Source organism: Vigna umbellata, chromosome 9 (genome assembly GCF_029865625.1).
Source record: "Vigna umbellata cultivar VRB3 chromosome 9, Vumbellata_1.0, whole genome shotgun sequence".
Classification (NCBI taxonomy): Eukaryota; Viridiplantae; Streptophyta; class Magnoliopsida; order Fabales; family Fabaceae; genus Vigna; species Vigna umbellata.
Genome location: NC_142173.1, coordinates 43,363,001 through 43,382,473, shown reverse-complemented (window position 1 = coordinate 43,382,473; position 19,473 = coordinate 43,363,001). Strand labels below are relative to the sequence as shown.

General features: G+C 35.3%; 1 protein-coding gene and 1 long non-coding RNA gene across 2 annotated transcripts; both read right to left on the bottom strand.

Annotated features, from left to right (window-relative positions):
* Nucleotides 1-1,694: 1,694 nt before the first annotated feature.
* Nucleotides 1,695-4,431, bottom strand: LOC148193630 (uncharacterized). The gene is made up of 3 exons (XR_015782320.1): nt 3,978-4,431; nt 3,787-3,877; nt 1,695-1,958 (listed from the first exon to the last, which is right to left on the bottom strand). It is a non-coding gene; the product is annotated as an uncharacterized LOC148193630 (long non-coding RNA).
* A 5,665-nt stretch (nt 4,432-10,096) lies between these two features.
* Nucleotides 10,097-13,755, bottom strand: LOC148193629 (uncharacterized). The gene is made up of 4 exons (XM_088098931.1): nt 12,774-13,755; nt 12,521-12,586; nt 12,330-12,420; nt 10,097-10,502 (listed from the first exon to the last, which is right to left on the bottom strand). Exons 1-4 carry the CDS (start codon nt 12,837-12,839, stop codon nt 10,414-10,416), a joined length of 312 nt encoding a protein of 103 aa, XP_087955057.1. The 5' UTR covers nt 12,840-13,755; the 3' UTR covers nt 10,097-10,413.
* Nucleotides 13,756-19,473: the final 5,718 nt, after the last annotated feature.

Sequence of the window (19,473 nt, the reverse complement as noted above, 5' to 3'; positions counted from 1 at the left end):
AAACCACCAGGTCGAACTGCATATTCCTCTCCACTAATCCCAATTTCTCAACACACGCCTTCGAGATGAAGGAGTGAGTCGCCCCCGAATCAAACAACACATGACAGGATACTCCACACAGCAAGCATTCACTGGTTATAAGGTTACCTGAGTTAGCTGCTTCCGCCCCAGTTATTGCATACACACGACCCGCTGCTTGTGCTCTACCACCTCTCGGTTGATTCCTTCCAGCAACAGGTGGTCTCGTCACTGCCCGTCCACTCATATTACACTCGTTATTTGAGTGTCCGTTCCTTCCACAAAGACTGCAGTACTTTCCTCCAGCTAGTTGAGGGCATGCATTTCTATAGTGTGGTCCTCCACACCGGTAACAAATAACGTTCCCTTGTACAGGCTGTCCAACAGGAACGATCGCTTGTGATCCGCTTGTATTAGCTGGTTGGTTTGGACGAGCGTAAGGTAATCTTCTTTGAACAGAACCTCCTCTGGACACTATTGGTCCCCTACTCACTTGTTGCTGTTTCTTATGTCGTTCAGCCTCTGCCATGTTCTTCTCCAACACCTTAGCCCTCTCAACCATGGCAGGAAATGTCCTTATGCACAAGCTTGAAATCATGACTTTCAAGTCACTCCTTAGGCCGTTCTCAAACTTCCTACACTGCCACTCCTCGTTGGTGGCCATCGTATAAAACCGAACAAGGTGCTTGAACTTGTTGGTATATTCTGAAACTGTCATCCCACCTTGAACCAGTTGTAAAAACTCCACTTCCTTCGCAAACCGTACGCTGTCAGGGAAATACTCCTCGTAAAACTTACTACGAAATACTTCCCAAGTGACAGGACGTTGAGCTTCTACCAGAATAGCTCTTGTGCTCGCCCACCAATGGCTTGCTTCCCCAGTCAACAAATATTCTGTGTAAGACAACCTGTTCTCGTCCGGACACCTCTTTGCGTTGAAGATTCTCTCCATGTCCCCTAACCATTGGTCTGCCTCATCAGGGAGGCCCTTTCCATTGAATTTAGATGGATGGTGTTGGAGAAAACTCTCCAAACTCCATTCGGCATTTGGTTGGGCAGCGTTTGAAGAAGATGCTCCAGGCGCACCTCTAGTTGCAGCCAGTATCTCCATCAATTGTCTTTGCGTGTTTTCAGAATTAACACGCGAAGCCTCCAAACCTTGCATAGCAGCTTGGTTTTGCTGCATCAAGGTAGCATTCTGCTCCAGTAACGTGGTATTCTGTTGATGCAGTCTTTCCACCACGGTTTCCAACAATCTAGTGTTGCTGGACGTCTCGGACTCATTCGGTTGAGGAGGAGGAGGCAATCTAGGTGCCATTTGTTCTCTAGATACAGAGAAAACAAACTAACGTTAGTTATGTTCAAGAGTTAAAATAAAGTAACTCATTAAACATACAATAAGCACACAGCAAAACACAGTGCACTCATAACCCTACAGTGTCCTTTAACAAGAACAAAACTGCTCTGATACCAATAAATGTAACATCCCAAAATACAGTAATCACTATAATTCAGAATTAATTACAATTAACAGTAATCATAAACAGTCTTTGCATTAAAACAGAAATAAAAGCCTACTGGCTAATATTTACAGTAGCTGCTCCAAAATAAAACAGCAATTTACAGTACAACTTAAAATGTTCAGAATTCATCTATTTTACTAAAACCAGTACTGATTTACATGTCTGCATAATTATATACAGTATACCAAAATACAGTACAGCACTTTACAGTGTTCATAAACTAATCAAAATATAAAACAGTTCTGGATAAAACGCGTCTGCAGTACTGTACACAGAACTGTTAAAATACAGTACAGAAAATAACTAACAGCTACTATGGATCTAATCCCTATTGCTCCGATTTAACTTCCACTTCTACCAAGTTGGCATCCTCCAAATTTTCTTCTTCCAGCATTGTTTCAAGGGATGCACCACCATCTGCTCACATCCACAACGGATGATCATTGCATTTGACAAGACGGAAGTACATGGACAATAGACAACACAATGGAAAACGCAAGGGTAAGCTTATAATATTTAATTTATACAATTAACACATACGTTCACATATCAATTCAAACGTGCAGCACATAAATTATCAATTCGCAATCATAAAATAAATATAAAAGACAGACTGTCCGGACTGTATGAACCATGTAGTTACAAGCGTCCTTGCACCCGAGTGATGTAGTAACTGGATAACATTAAACAGCTGCCACTCGAGGTTAGTCCCTCGCCCATATCTAAGCGATGAACGAAGAACCTCCTGCCATTCCCACGCATGACTACCCCCTTCTACGTGAAGATGAGTATCACGGAATATCAGGACGGACAGCGAGTCCTAACTTATCCAGGTTCATACTTTACCATTCAATATTTCACATTCAACACATCAGAGACGTTCCTCCTTGGAACGCTCTTTAATATCCACTTCCAATAATTTCTTCAAAATATATCATTCGTTCATAATAACCAGTTCTCTTTATTCCCTTTCTCATTCTGTGTTTCATTCCCTTAACATTTTACAACATTCATTCTTTGATCAAATAAAACGAAAGTATTACAGTACTTTTGACCACGCGTTTCTGAATAAAAGAAACGAACCGTGTACTCACTTAATACGTTTCAATACTTAATAATTTGAAAATACTGATCTTTTAAAGAGGTGGATGATACTTAGAAAGATTTTGAGTGTACAGAGTTCAGGTAGAATCCAAAGGATAAAACCAGTAAGAAAATGTTTAGATAAACAACCAATATAATTGAATTTCAGAAAAACAGCACTGCCAGTCAAAGAACGAACGTTCAGAATTTCAATTTGGACGAACATCAATTACGTTCGCTCAGAACTCAATAATAAGGACGAGCGTTCAGTTAGAAACCGAACCCTGCTGTGGACGAACGCTAGGTCAATGACCAAGCACGAATCAGCACTAACGCTGGTTATAACCCAAGCGCTTTATAGGACGAGCGTTTCGGTATAGGACCGAACGCCAACTTTGGACGAACGTTCAGTATAAGGACGAACGCTCTCTAGAACTAACGTTCGACATAAGGTCGAACAACAATAAGGACGAACGCTCGACATGAGGCCGAACGTCATTGAGGACGAACGCTCGACTTAAGACCGAACGTCACTTATTTATAAAGTTTTAAATATTGATCTATACTGAGCAGAACGAACGCTCATTCACTCAATTGGGGGACGCTCGTTCTCGAGCAGAATTCATTCCAAATGAATGAATTCCAATCTAAGTCATGTTAACCAAAAACCGAACGGTCTAAGACCGTACAGTGACGAACGACCTTTTAGCAACAGAGAATGATCAGAAAATTTAGATTTTTCACACTTAGCAGAATTTTTCCAGATTTCCATTTTCCAACTTTATACTTCCATTTCAGGTTTAATTCCCTTCAAACATCATCATCATGCAGATTTCAACATTTAAAATCATTCCAACCACACAATAGCCATTCTCCATTCATCCATAATCAACTCAACATGCATTTAAATCAAATTCAACATCAAATATAATTCATACAAGCCGTATCAGTTCATGACAGATTCATCCAAACCAGAATGCATATCAGATATCAGTGATCATTTCTAACAACTCAACTTCATATTTTTCACACATGCAAAACAAACCAGAAATCATATTCCATATCAGTAAACGTTTCTAAATACTCAAACATCATGCTTTCCATATATGCATCTCAGATCATAAATCAAACAGTATAAATTAAACATATAAACTTCCCTTACCCGGATTGAAATTCAAACTTGTCCTAGGTGTAGAAATGGCTTTGTCCAACACTTTTTTTTTCTTATGATCTTGACTCTTCCGAACTAGAATCTAACCAAATTTTACAGAACACTCAGTATACCAGTTTGCATGCAACTAAAAATCCTATTTTCCAGGAACCTAAAGGATGAACTACCGCGAAGAGACTTACCAGGTTGGATTTAATTTCTGTTCGGTCCAAAATGAAGATCAAGGCTGGACGAACTCTCCTATGGTGCTGAAATCGTGATTGGAGAAGAGATATAAGTTTTTACAGTAAAAAAGGAAGTTCACTGTTTCAAGAGAGAAGTTGGAGAATATGAAAGGGTGAGTTTCAGAGGTTGAAGATGAGTTCGTGTAAGTGAAAGTGTTTTTTCGAAAAGTCTGATTTTGTTAAACTAACGTTAAAATTTGAGAACTACTCACATGTAGCCACATGCACACCAACTCTGATTTCAGAAACTTCCAACATGACAAGTGGCATGCTTGCATGCAGACTTTAGTGCGTTTTAATGAAATCAGAGAATGATGGGCGTGGTGTTTTGTGCACGTCAGAGGGAATGGGATCAGTCTAGGGAGTGGTTTTAAATGGCTGGGAATGAGGTGGCAAGCATTAAGGGTGAGATATCAGGATTAACTTAAGCTAATTATTAAGGGTCTCACAAGTATTAATATTTATAATTTAGTTTTTAGTAAGAAAATAATTTCATTTATATGTTGGAATTCGGATTGGATATCCAACCTAATTTATTCGTTATAATAAGTAGATTATATAAGGTTTAAATTAACATATTTTAATTATCCTGGTTGCTTATTTTCATTGTAAAACATAAAATTCATTGTTTTTTACTGGCAGTGTATTCCTCGTCATTAAATTAAGTGTTTCTTTCTAATGATTAACAAAAACTAAAGAAAGAGATAATTTTTAGTCAAAACACAATTACTTAATTTCATCAAAATTTAGTTTAAATTAATGTTAACTTATACATTCTAAAATGCGAGTGGTTTTGATTTTTAATGTGATAGACTTTATTTATAATATTTTATTTGATCTGACACCAAATAATAAGCATGTCACATTTAGAAATTTTTAATTATTTTTATTCATGATCGTTTCAAATTTGTAATGGTTAAAAACTGAATAAAAACTATTACGAGATTGTCCAGCAAAACATTTATTGGTATTTTAGATTTAACCAACATTTAAATTGTATTTCACATTTGAATGTGACTGAGATTTTAATTATTTGACGTTATAGTTCTTTTCGGTGATAATTTTACTGTAGCATTAATAGAGGATATAAAAATAATAATTATAAGGATTGTGTGTTGGGAACAATCTAATCGTGAAACGTGGAAAAGGTAGGTATAAGTTGTTTTTTGCTGTTGTTGTGCATAAAATATCTCATCCGATCGTTCAAATCAAATAAATGATTTGTTCTAACATTAATTTCATTGTATTTAAAAAAAAAAAAAAACATTTGATGAGAATCTATTGAAAGGTGAGAATCGAGCACAAGGTGTTAACTACTATTCGAGAGAGCATAAAAATAAGAATGGTGGGTCATGTCGTAATTGCATGATTTGGTTCATTTGAACTGAATGAGAGTGAAGTATCATCAACAAGGAAATATGATAATAATCCTCAAAATATCAATAAAAAATATACTTTTGACAAATATAATATTTTTTACATTTATTTAACATTATTTTTTATTTTTTAAAAATAAATTTATAAAAATTCACTCTTTTAAAACAATTTTATTTTTATTAAATATGTCAAATGAATGTGCATATCTCGATATGTTGTTTAATTTGAATTATTTTGTAAAAATTAAAGAAAAGAAAAGTGGAGATGGGAAAAAGTTTATTCGGGCACCCAATGCTTTTGAAATAAGGTACTAACGATAGCTACTACCTCATCATCAAAATGTGCCTACACATATAACAAAAATAAACTTAAAAAAAAAACAAAGAAAAAGGAATCTTTGTTTATATTCATATATATCTTCTTTCAAAAGCAACAGTGTTCCTAAGCCGAAACATGAAAAAAGGAAAAAAAAAAGTAAAAGGTGCTTTTGCCTTATGTGGAATATATATGTTTGGCTGCCTTTTGCCAGTGAAAGCATATATACATGCAATCTTACAAGGCTATTTTGACTTTCTTAAAAAATGGTTTTATTATTTAAATTTAAAGATTTCTATCTTAATTTATTTTTACATTCAAGTGTCGAGTTAGATTAATCCTATTAATAGTCCACTTTGATTAGGTCATGATTATTATTTACATGGAAAGAGAGAAGAATGTTTCAACACTCTTTGACGTGGATCTGAATCATGTTGCCAACTGTGTGCCAAGGTGCTAATCCAATCTTCATTATGGTAAGTATTAATTAGTGTTAATCTTGCACGTCATGTTGGCCTTCAATATCACAGTGAGATTAAAAGAAAAATAAAAATAAATACAGTTTTAATAAACAAAAAGGTAAAAATAAATACGTATTAATGGTAAAAGTAAGTGCTGTACAGTAAAAACAAAAAAAAAAACTGATTTTTTTCACATATGTTAATTTTAAGTAATTATTTTTTACTCAGAAGTTTAAACATAATTTATTTGTATATTTTTTTAATAAAATGTTATATTTTATATGGTAAGATTCAATACTATTTTATTAATAGATTGTGAACGAATTAGGTGTAATGTATATAAATAGAAAAATGTTTCTTCATTGATTCTAAAATCTTTAAGTTATTCTAAACAATTTTATGACCTTAAAATTCTTGCTAAAATAGGACCTTGAACAGCTGGTAAACCAGAAATTGTTCAAAACTTGGTTTTATTATGTAGTTTTATTTATGGTCGTGCTTTGTTTTATTTTTGTTAAGAAATGGATGGCTAAAGAGGGGATGCCATTGAGGTAGGGTTGAGGGTAGGAAGACTTTCAATTAATCGAAATATTTTTTTCTAAAAAAATTGAGTTAAGAGACAATATTAAGGGAAATTAATAATGTATATATCAATATTTGTTTTTCACTTGTAGCTATTTAAATAATTTGTTTAATAAAATACTTATTTTATTATTTTTATCTTTTGAGTGGTATTTTTTAAATTTAACCATTTTTTTCTATTTGTTCTTTTTTAAAACGTAATTATTTTTAATAAAAATAATCTATAAAATAAATAAAAATTATTTATAATAAACTATACAAAATGATTTATACTTAATTTTATAATGGTACTACTAACAATATTAATAATTTTATTATCATTAAAACGTTATAAAATTCAACCATTACAACAATTAGATTCAATTTATAATAGTTTAATTACAGTTTCTAATCCTTTAATATACAAGGAAATTCGTTTTTTATTTAGGAATTGAAAATTACTTATAAATGAATTAATATTCTTGATGAGATAGAAGATTATAATAGTGATTATGATGATAAATCAATTTAACTATAAGAAAATCTAACAGAGATAGAAAAAAAAACTAATATTAAATCCTTTAAAATAAATATTTCCAAAGAGAATTTGGAAGAATTGACTATGATAAAAATTTTAATGTGATGAGAAATTATATATATGAAATGATTTTTGGTAGAGAAAATCATGTTTTTGTTTTATAATTTCTTTTTCACTAGTACAGTGTAATTTTATCATAAGTTTCATATCGTCTCTCAACTTTTTTGTTTTCAATAAAAATTTCATATAATGATATTAATATATAATATATGAAATTATTTTAAAAAAATATCACATTTTTATATAAGTTTACCAAAACTATTAATAACACCTGTGAATTGTATTTTATTTTATTTTTTAACATATTTAATATGTATCAGAAATTTGAATTATTATATAAAATGTATTCACACTAAAAAAAATAATACAAAAAAATATAATACATACCATGCAATTTAATAATAGCCATCAATAGTTCTACGGTTCCCAACATTTAAAGTTTTAACCAAACAATTTAAATTTTCAATTTCATACAAATAATTTGAATTTCCCTGGCTTGCTTCTTTAGTATTACTATATATGCATTATCTCATTATCATTTAAAGAGTTTAAATGTAGAATTTATATTTTCTCCTGAATTTTTTATTTTATTTTATTTATATATTATACATCTCGAAAATATAATGCTTTTTTATATTTTAAAATATATTAAAAAAATAATTAATATATTAAAATTAGTATATTTTGAAAATACAAAAGAACACAGAAGTAGTAAACTCTTAAATATATCTCTCCAAACATGTTTTTCCTTTGTGGATCAAAAAGAGGGGCTAAAATTATTATTTTACTGATATAAGAATTATAATGTGGGTGAGATAAATAAGTACTCTTTCAGGATATTATGTAACAAATTTATTAATAGAAAAATAGGAATGACATCTTTTCAAAGTAGGGTTAAAGTTTGATTCTCTATTTATGTTAAGGTTGGCAAGTTGGACTTCTTTTATCATTATTATTAATACAACATGCATGGCGTAACCTAACTCCAATCACAATTTTTTTCTTTATTTTCATTTTTTATATTGTCAACTGACGATCATTGACTGTCAAATTAATTACAGTGACTCTCTCATTCAAGGTTTCAATTTCAATCTATTGCATTTTTATATCACAACAGCTACATAAATATCTTTGGTACTGTGCCCAGAGAAGATTTAGTGCATGAAAAAAAATTAAAAAAATAAATTGTATGATATCGCCAAAATGCGATAATTTTGTATCTAATATTTAATTTAACAGTATATAATTATTTAAGTTATTCAAATTATAATCATAATATCAAAATATATGTTAAAGTATTCTATATTTTTTAGCAAATATTATAATTTTTTTTTCAAAAAAAAATTATATCAAACAAAATCACTTTAGAATTATATTGTTACATTATTATTATTATAGTTCTGAAATATATCAAAATTGCTTCACACTTTTAAGGTAACTATTTTCGATAAAAAATATAATATAAATAAAATAGCCTAAAAAATATAGTAAGCTAATTTACAAAAAAATACAACTTCTTACCTTTTTCGTTACATATCTCACGTTTATTTATTCAATATTATATTAGATGATTATTAAAGTGATAGATAATTCTAAATACTCAATCTATACGTCAATACATACATTAATAAAACATAAATAATATTCATTGGATTAGTATCAAACATTATCATATAAATATTATAAACCAAACTATCATTTTAACATCAATAATCCTACATTAAACATATCATACAAGTATATATAAAATAGAGTCACACTTTGTTAATTTCCTTCAACATGATCATGATACACCATTAGAACTACTGATAAGTAGAGACTCTTATGGGAGACTCAAACATTACATGCAAACTAAGATAATTCATGCATAAGAAAAAACTTACAAACCAAGAAAATGGACATAAAATCAACTTAATTTGTTAGAGAAATTAATCAAATTAAAATGAAAGTTCGTCTTAAGGATTACTCGAACGGTCTTTGATTTTAAAACAGATAAACGAGAAGTGAAAAAACCTAAATAAAAGAAAGAAAACTTTAGAAGAAGAGTTTTTATATAAAATGTAAAATTTTAAATAATTAAACTCGTTTATAAAATCCATATTTATACTTTAGACTTTTAATATTAAAATAATTAAAGTTTATTATTTTAAATATATTATTAGTTCAAAAATACAATTACAATTAATTTAAACTTTACACCTATATATCCTAATGATAAATGTAAGGAAACTTAACTTGGAAACAAATTATAGCATTTTATGTGCTAAAATGGTACAACAATTTAAATATTATTAACTTCGTTAATATAACAGTTCAAAATGTGCACATTAAATGCATTAAAACATACAAATTACATCTTATTGATTAAATTGGATATATAATATATACTTTTACTACATATTTTAAACCTAAATAACTCAAACAAAAGCTAAACATATACAATAATTAAAATATTTATTTGTCATTCTGCATACTTTTCTTACATTTGATGTGCCAATACATCATTATAAAATAATCACAAATGCATATGATAAAATAATATATTAACTATTTAATTAAATATATGATAATTATATTAACGTATAACTAGTTTCACATAGATTATATTTTTAATTGATTAAATATATATAATGATTGATTTCGTTTAAAATATTAATATTATAGTTAACTATAATATATATATATATATATATATATATATATATATATTGTAACATCCCAAAATACAGTAATCACTATAATTCAGAATTAATTACAATTAACAGTAATCATAAACAGTCTTTGCATTAAAACAGAAATAAAAGCCTACTGGCTAATATTTACAGTAGCTGCTCCAAAATAAAACAGCAATTTACAGTACAACTTAAAATGTTCAGAATTCATCTAATTTACTAAAACCAGTACTGATTTACATGTCTGCATAATTATATACAGTATACCAAAATACAGTACAGCACTTTACAGTGTTCATAAACTAATCAAAATATAAAACAGTTCTGGATAAAACGCGTCTGCAGTACTGTACACAGAACTGTTAAAATACAGTACAGAAAATAACTAACAGCTACTATGGATCTAATCTCTACTGCTCCGATTTAACTTCCACTTCTACCAAGTTGGCATCCTCCAAATTTTCTTCTTCCAGCATTGTTTCAAGGGATGCACCACCATCTGCTCACATCCACAACGGATGATCATTGCATTTGACAAGACGGAAGTACATGGACAATAGACAACACAATGGAAAACGCAAGGGTAAGCTTATAATATTTAATTTATACAATTAACACATACGTTCACATATCAATTCAAACGTGCAGCACATAAATTATCAATTCGCAATCATAAAATAAATATAAAAGACAGACTGTCCGGACTGTATGAACCATGTAGTTACAAGCGTCCTTGCACCCGAGTGATGTAGTAACTGGATAACATTAAACAGCTGCCACTCGAGGTTAGTCCCTCGCCCATATCTAAGCGATGAACGAAGAACCTCCTGCCATTCCCACGCATGACTACCCCCTTCTACGTGAAGATGAGTATCACGGAATATCAGGACGGACAGCGAGTCCTAACTTATCCAGGTTCATACTTTACCATTCAATATTTCACATTCAACACATCAGAGACGTTCCTCCTTGGAACGCTCTTTAATATCCACTTCCAATAATTTCTTCAAAATATATCATTCGTTCATAATAACCAGTTCTCTTTATTCCCTTTCTCATTCTGTTTTCATTCCCTTAACATTTTACAACATTCATTCTTTGATCAAATAAAACGAAAGTATTACAGTACTTTTGACCACGCGTTTCTGAATAAAAGAAACGAACCGTGTACTCACTTAATACGTTTCAATACTTAATAATTTGAAAATACTGATCTTTTAAAGAGGTGGATGATACTTAGAAAGATTTTGAGTGTACAGAGTTCAGGTAGAATCCAAAGGATAAAACCAGTAAGAAAATGTTTAGATAAACAACCAATATAATTGAATTTCAGAAAAACAGCACTGCCAGTCAAAGAACGAACGTTCAGAATTTCAATTTGGACGAACATCAATTACGTTCGCTCAGAACTCAATAATAAGGACGAGCGTTCAGTTAGAAACCGAACCCTGCTGTGGACGAACGCTAGGTCAATGACCAAGCACGAATCAGCACTAACGCTGGTTATAACCCAAGCGCTTTATAGGACGAGCGTTTCGGTATAGGACCGAACGCCAACTTTGGACGAACGTTCAGTATAAGGACGAACGCTCTCTAGAACTAACGTTCGACATAAGGTCGAACAACAATAAGGACGAACGCTCGACATGAGGCCGAACGTCATTGAGGACGAACGCTCGACTTAAGACCGAACGTCACTTATTTATAAAGTTTTAAATATTGATCTATACTGAGCAGAACGAACGCTCATTCACTCAATTGGGGGACGCTCGTTCTCGAGCAGAATTCATTCCAAATGAATGAATTCCAATCTAAGTCATGTTAACCAAAAACCGAACGGTCTAAGACCGTACAGTGACGAACGACCTTTTAGCAACAGAGAATGATCAGAAAATTTAGATTTTTCACACTTAGCAGAATTTTTCCAGATTTCCATTTTCCAACTTTATACTTCCATTTCAGGTTTAATTCCCTTCAAACATCATCATCATGCAGATTTCAACATTTAAAATCATTCCAACCACACAATAGCCATTCTCCATTCATCCATAATCAACTCAACATGCATTTAAATCAAATTCAACATCAAATATAATTCATACAAGCCGTATCAGTTCATGACAGATTCATCCAAACCAGAATGCATATCAGATATCAGTGATCATTTCTAACAACTCAACTTCATATTTTTCACACATGCAAAACAAACCAGAAATCATATTCCATATCAGTAAACGTTTCTAAATACTCAAACATCATGCTTTCCATATATGCATCTCAGATCATAAATCAAACAGTATAAATTAAACATATAAACTTCCCTTACCCGGATTGAAATTCAAACTTGTCCTAGGTGTAGAAATGGCTTTGTCCAACACTTTTTTTTTCTTATGATCTTGACTCTTCCGAACTAGAATCTAACCAAATTTTACAGAACACTCAGTATACCAGTTTGCATGCAACTAAAAATCCTATTTTCCAGGAACCTAAAGGATGAACTACCGCGAAGAGACTTACCAGGTTGGATTTAATTTCTGTTCGGTCCAAAATGAAGATCAAGGCTGGACGAACTCTCCTATGGTGCTGAAATCGTGATTGGAGAAGAGATATAAGTTTTTACAGTAAAAAGGAAGTTCACTGTTTCAAGAGAGAAGTTGGAGAATATGAAAGGGTGAGTTTCAGAGGTTGAAGATGAGTTCGTGTAAGTGAAAGTGTTTTTTCGAAAAGTCTGATTTTGTTAAACTAACGTTAAAATTTGAGAACTACTCACATGTAGCCACATGCACACCAACTCTGATTTCAGAAACTTCCAACATGACAAGTGGCATGCTTGCATGCAGACTTTAGTGCGTTTTAATGAAATCAGAGAATGATGGGCGTGGTGTTTTGTGCACGTCAGAGGGAATGGGATCAGTCTAGGGAGTGGTTTTAAATGGCTGGGAATGAGGTGGCAAGCATTAAGGGTGAGATATCAGGATTAACTTAAGCTAATTATTAAGGGTCTCACATTCTCCCTAACTACAAAAATTTTCGTCCTCGAAAATTTAGAACTTACCCGTGAATAGGCGTGGATATAAATTCCTCATTGCACTCTCCACTTCCCACGTTGAATCTCCAGTCTTTTCGTCCCATACAATCTTTACCAAACGGATGTCTTTTCCTTTATGCAGCTTAGCACGTTCATCTTCAATGCGAACTGGTTGCAGTTCCAACGTTCTATCTGGACGCAGTTGAATGTTTTCCAGTTCCAATACATGAGAAGGATTAGATATGTATCTCCTAAGCTGAGACACATGGAAGACTGGATGCAGATTTGATAATTGAGGAGGCAACGCAAGTTCATAGGCTACTGGTCCAATCTTCCTTAAAATTTGATACGGCCCTATGAACTTAGGAGACAGCTTCTTTGGACGAACAACTCTTCCCACTCCAGTGATTGGATTCAGTCTTAGAAACACATGATCACCTGTAGCGAATTCCAGTGGTCTTCTCCTCCTATCAGCATAGGATTTCTGCCTGCTCAAAGACGTTTTCAACCTGTCTTGAATCAACTTAACCTTATCGGTTGTTTGCTGGATGAGCTCAGGTCCAGTTAGCACGTTCTCTCCCTCTTGAAACCAGCAAAGTGGTGTTCGGCATTTCCTCCCATAGAGAGCTTCAAACGGCGCCATCCCAATGCTAGCTTGAAAGCTGTTGTTATATGTGAATTCCACAAGAGGCAGCACCTCATCCCATGCGCCTAAGTGATCTAGGACGCACGTCCTCAGTAGGTCTTCTAGCGTCTGGATTGTACGTTCAGATTGGCCATCCGTTGAGGATGATATGCTGAACTCATCTGCAGCTTGCTCCCCAACTCGGCTTGTAATGATTGCCAAAAACGAGATGTGAATCTCGTGTCTCGGTCAGAAACTATGCTTGAAGGCACTCCATGTAGACGAACAATCTCATTAATATACAACTTGGCCAAATTGGTCATGGACATCTTCAGATTCACTGCCAAGAAGTGTGCGCTCTTTGTCAACCTATCCACAATCACCCAAATTGAGTCATGGTTCCTAACTGTCCGTGGTAGATGGGTCACAAAATCCATGGAAATGCTGTCCCACTTCCATTCAGGAATTTCCAGTGGTTGAAGCAGACCTCCTGGACGTTGGTGTTCAGCCTTGGCACGTTGGCAAGTCAAGCAAGATGCTACAAATCGTGCAACATCACTCTTCATTCCAGGCCACCAGAACGAACGCCTAAGATCTTGGTACATCTTAGTCATACCGGGATGTATGCTAAGACGGCTATGATGTGCTTCCTCCAGTATAATCCGCTTCAGCTCTCCATCATTGGGAATGCACGTTCTACCAAGGTAACGTAACATACCATCCGTTCCAGCATTAAATTCTTTAGCCTTGTCTGTACCAAGTGCATCAAAGATTTTCACCAAGTCTTCATCTTCACGTTGCTTCGTCCATATACGATCAAACACATTGCTTGATATCCTAAGGTTGCAGCACTTGATGCTGTTCGGTTCTAACTCATACTGCAACCTTAGATCTCTGAAACTCTCCACTAAGTGCAGCTCCTTCACCATCATTAACGAGACATGCACTGCCTTCCTGCTTAATGCGTCTGCCACTACGTTTGCTTTACCAGGATGATAAAGCAACTCAAAATCATAATCTTTTAGGAATTCCAGCCAACGCCTCTGCCTCATGTTCAACTCCTTCTGGTCAAATAAATATTTGAGGCTCTTGTGATCACTGAAGACTTGGAAAGTGGATCCGTATAGATAATGCCTCCAAATCTTCAATGCAAACACAACTGCTGCCAGCTCCAAATCATGCGTTGGATAATTCTTCTCATGTATCTTCAATTGCCGAGAAGCATACGCCACTGCCTTCTTCTCTTGCATGAGAACGCACCCCAAACCTTGGTGAGATGCATCACAGTAAACTTCAAACGGTTTGGCAGTGTCCGGAATCACTAAAACTGGAGCGCTTGTCAACTTATTCTTCAGCTCTTGGAAGCGTTCTTCACACAAATCCGTCCAAGCAAAAGGGTGATCTTTCCTTGTAAGCTGCGTCAACGGTGCTACTATCTTGGAAAACCCTTCAATGAAACGCCTATAGTAGCCCGCAAGACCAACAAAACTCCTCACTTCCGTGATTGAACGAGGACTTTTCCATTCCAACACTGCACGCACCTTAGCTGGATCCACTGAAATACCTCCAGCCGAGACCACATGTCCCAAAAACTGCACCTCCTTCATCCAGAATTCACACTTGGACAGTTTGGCATACAATTCTTCTCACGTAACACTCCAAGTACCAGTCTAAGATGTGTCTCATGCTCCTCTTCGGTCTTGGAATAGATGAGAATATCATCTATGAATACAACTACGAACTCGTCCAAATAGGGCCTGAAGATGCGATTCATGTACTCCATAAACACGGCTGGAGCGTTCGTCACTCCAAATGGCATCACCACATATTCATAATGTCCATACCGTGACCTGAACGCTGTCTTATGGATGTCTTCATCTTTAACTCTGATTTGATGATAACCGGATCTCAAATCAATCTTTGAGAACACTGCAGCTCCATGCAGTTGATCTAGCAAATCATCTATCCTTGGTAAAGGGTATTTATTCTTGATGGTCAGCTTGTTTAATTGCCTGTAATCTATGCACAACCGAGAGCTGCCATCCTTCTTCTTCACTAAGAGTACAGGCGCTCCCCATGGTGACACACTCGGTCTAATGAATTGTTTCTCCATAAGCTCCTCAATCTGCTTCTTGAGTTCAACCAATTCCGCAGGTGCCATCCGGTATGGCTGAACGGATATAGGGGCTGCCGTTGTCACCAAATCAATGGTGAATTCAACTTCTCTAACAGGAGGCAACCCTGGTATCTCATCTGGAAAAACGTCCATAAATTCCTCCACAACTGACGTTCTCTCTCGACTGCCAATAGCGGACGTTCGTTCATGTCTCAAATCTCCAAGCTCTTGGTCTTCATGCGTCATGATGAGAAAACAGCTTGCACCTTCCATTATATCTTCCTTCAACTGGCCAAGCGTTACTGTTAACTCTTCTTCTTCATCATTAGGAAACACCAATTCCTTGTTACCACAATCTATAAGAATGTGATTGGTGGTCAACCAATCCATCCCTAGAATCACCTCCAACCCTTGGAGAGGTAAGCAAATTAAATTCACCTTGTAACTACGTCCCTCAACCACAATAGGACATCTAATGCATACAGTAGACGTCCTAATCTCTCCAGCTGCCGGGGTAGAAACCACCAGGTCGAACTGCATATTCCTCTCCACTAATCCCAATTTCTCAACACACGCCTTCGAGATGAAGGAGTGAGTCGCCCCCGAATCAAACAACACATGACAGGATACTCCACACAGCAAGCATTCACTGGTTATAAGGTTACCTGAGTTAGCTGCTTCCGCCCCAGTTATTGCATACACACGACCCGCTGCTTGTGCTCTACCACCTCTCGGTTGATTCCTTCCAGCAACAGGTGGTCTCGTCACTGCCCGTCCACTCATATTACACTCGTTATTTGAGTGTCCGTTCCTTCCACAAAGACTGCAGTACTTTCCTCCAGCTAGTTGAGGGCATGCATTTCTATAGTGTGGTCCTCCACACCGGTAACAAATAACGTTCCCTTGTACAGGCTGTCCAACAGGAACGATCGCTTGTGATCCGCTTGTATTAGCTGGTTGGTTTGGACGAGCGTAAGGTAATCTTCTTTGAACAGAACCTCCTCTGGACACTATTGGTCCCCTACTCACTTGTTGCTGTTTCTTATGTCGTTCAGCCTCTGCCATGTTCTTCTCCAACACCTTAGCCCTCTCAACCATGGCAGGAAATGTCCTTATGCACAAGCTTGAAATCATGACTTTCAAGTCACTCCTTAGGCCGTTCTCAAACTTCCTACACTGCCACTCCTCGTTGGTGGCCATCGTATAAAACCGAACAAGGTGCTTGAACTTGTTGGTATATTCTGAAACTGTCATCCCACCTTGAACCAGTTGTAAAAACTCCACTTCCTTCGCAAACCGTACGCTGTCAGGGAAATACTCCTCGTAAAACTTACTACGAAATACTTCCCAAGTGACAGGACGTTGAGCTTCTACCAGAATAGCTCTTGTGCTCGCCCACCAATGGCTTGCTTCCCCAGTCAACAAATATTCTGTGTAAGACAACCTGTTCTCGTCCGGACACCTCTTTGCGTTGAAGATTCTCTCCATGTCCCCTAACCATTGGTCTGCCTCATCAGGGAGGCCCTTTCCATTGAATTTAGATGGATGGTGTTGGAGAAAACTCTCCAAACTCCATTCGGCATTTGGTTGGGCAGCGTTTGAAGAAGATGCTCCAGGCGCACCTCTAGTTGCAGCCAGTATCTCCATCAATTGTCTTTGCGTGTTTTCAGAATTAACACGCGAAGCCTCCAAACCTTGCATAGCAGCTTGGTTTTGCTGCATCAAGGTAGCATTCTGCTCCAGTAACGTGGTATTCTGTTGATGCAGTCTTTCCACCACGGTTTCCAACAATCTAGTGTTGCTGGACGTCTCGGACTCATTCGGTTGAGGAGGAGGAGGCAATCTAGGTGCCATTTGTTCTCTGGATACAGAGAAAACAAACTAACGTTAGTTATGTTCAAGAGTTAAAATAAAGTAACTCATTAAACATACAATAAGCACACAGCAAAACACAGTGCACTCATAACCCTACAGTGTCCTTTAACAAGAACAAAACTGCTCTGATACCAATAAATGTAACATCCCAAAATACAGTAATCACTATAATTCAGAATTAATTACAATTAACAGTAATCATAAACAGTCTTTGCATTAAAACAGAAATAAAAGCCTACTGGCTAATATTTACAGTAGCTGCTCCAAAATAAAACAGCAATTTACAGTACAACTTAAAATGTTCAGAATTCATCTAATTTACTAAAACCAGTACTGATTTACATGTCTGCATAATTATATACAGTATACCAAAATACAGTACAGCACTTTACAGTGTTCATAAACTAATCAAAATATAAAACAGTTCTGGATAAAACGCGTCTGCAGTACTGTACACAGAACTGTTAAAATACAGTACAGAAAATAACTAACAGCTACTATGGATCTAATCCCTACTGCTCCGATTTAACTTCCACTTCTACCAAGTTGGCATCCTCCAAATTTTCTTCTTCCAGCATTGTTTCAAGGGATGCACCACCATCTGCTCACATCCACAACGGATGATCATTGCATTTGACAAGACGGAAGTACATGGACAATAGACAACACAATGGAAAACGCAAGGGTAAGCTTATAATATTTAATTTATACAATTAACACATACGTTCACATATCAATTCAAACGTGCAGCACATAAATTATCAATTCGCAATCATAAAATAAATATAAAAGACAGACTGTCCGGACTGTATGAACCATGTAGTTACAAGCGTCCTTGCACCCGAGTGATGTAGTAACTGGATAACATTAAACAGCTGCCACTCGAGGTTAGTCCCTCGCCCATATCTAAGCGATGAACGAAGAACCTCCTGCCATTCCCACGCATGACTACCCCCTTCTACGTGAAGATGAGTATCACGGAATATCAGGACGGACAGCGAGTCCTAACTTATCCAGGTTCATACTTTACCATTCAATATTTCACATTCAACACATCAGAGACGTTCCTCCTTGGAACGCTCTTTAATATCCACTTCCAATAATTTCTTCAAAATATATCATTCGTTCATAATAACCAGTTCTCTTTATTCCCTTTCTCATTCTGTGTTTCATTCCCTTAACATTTTACAACATTCATTCTTTGATCAAATAAAACGAAAGTATTACAGTACTTTTGACCACGCGTTTCTGAATAAAAGAAACGAACCGTGTACTCACTTAATACGTTTCAATACTTAATAATTTGAAAATACTGATCTTTTAAAGAGGTGGATGATACTTAGAAAGATTTTGAGTGTACAGAGTTCAGGTAGAATCCAAAGGATAAAACCAGTAAGAAAATGTTTAGATAAACAACCAATATAATTGAATTTCAGAAAAACAGCACTGCCAGTCAAAGAACGAACGTTCAGAATTTCAATTTGGACGAACATCAATTACGTTCGCTCAGAACTCAATAATAAGGACGAGCGTTCAGTTAGAAACCGAACCCTGCTGTGGACGAACGCTAGGTCAATGACCAAGCACGAATCAGCACTAACGCTGGTTATAACCCAAGCGCTTTATAGGACGAGCGTTTCGGTATAGGACCGAACGCCAACTTTGGACGAACGTTCAGTATAAGGACGAACGCTCTCTAGAACTAACGTTCGACATAAGGTCGAACAACAATAAGGACGAACGCTCGACATGAGGCCGAACGTCATTGAGGACGAACGCTCGACTTAAGACCGAACGTCACTTATTTATAAAGTTTTAAATATTGA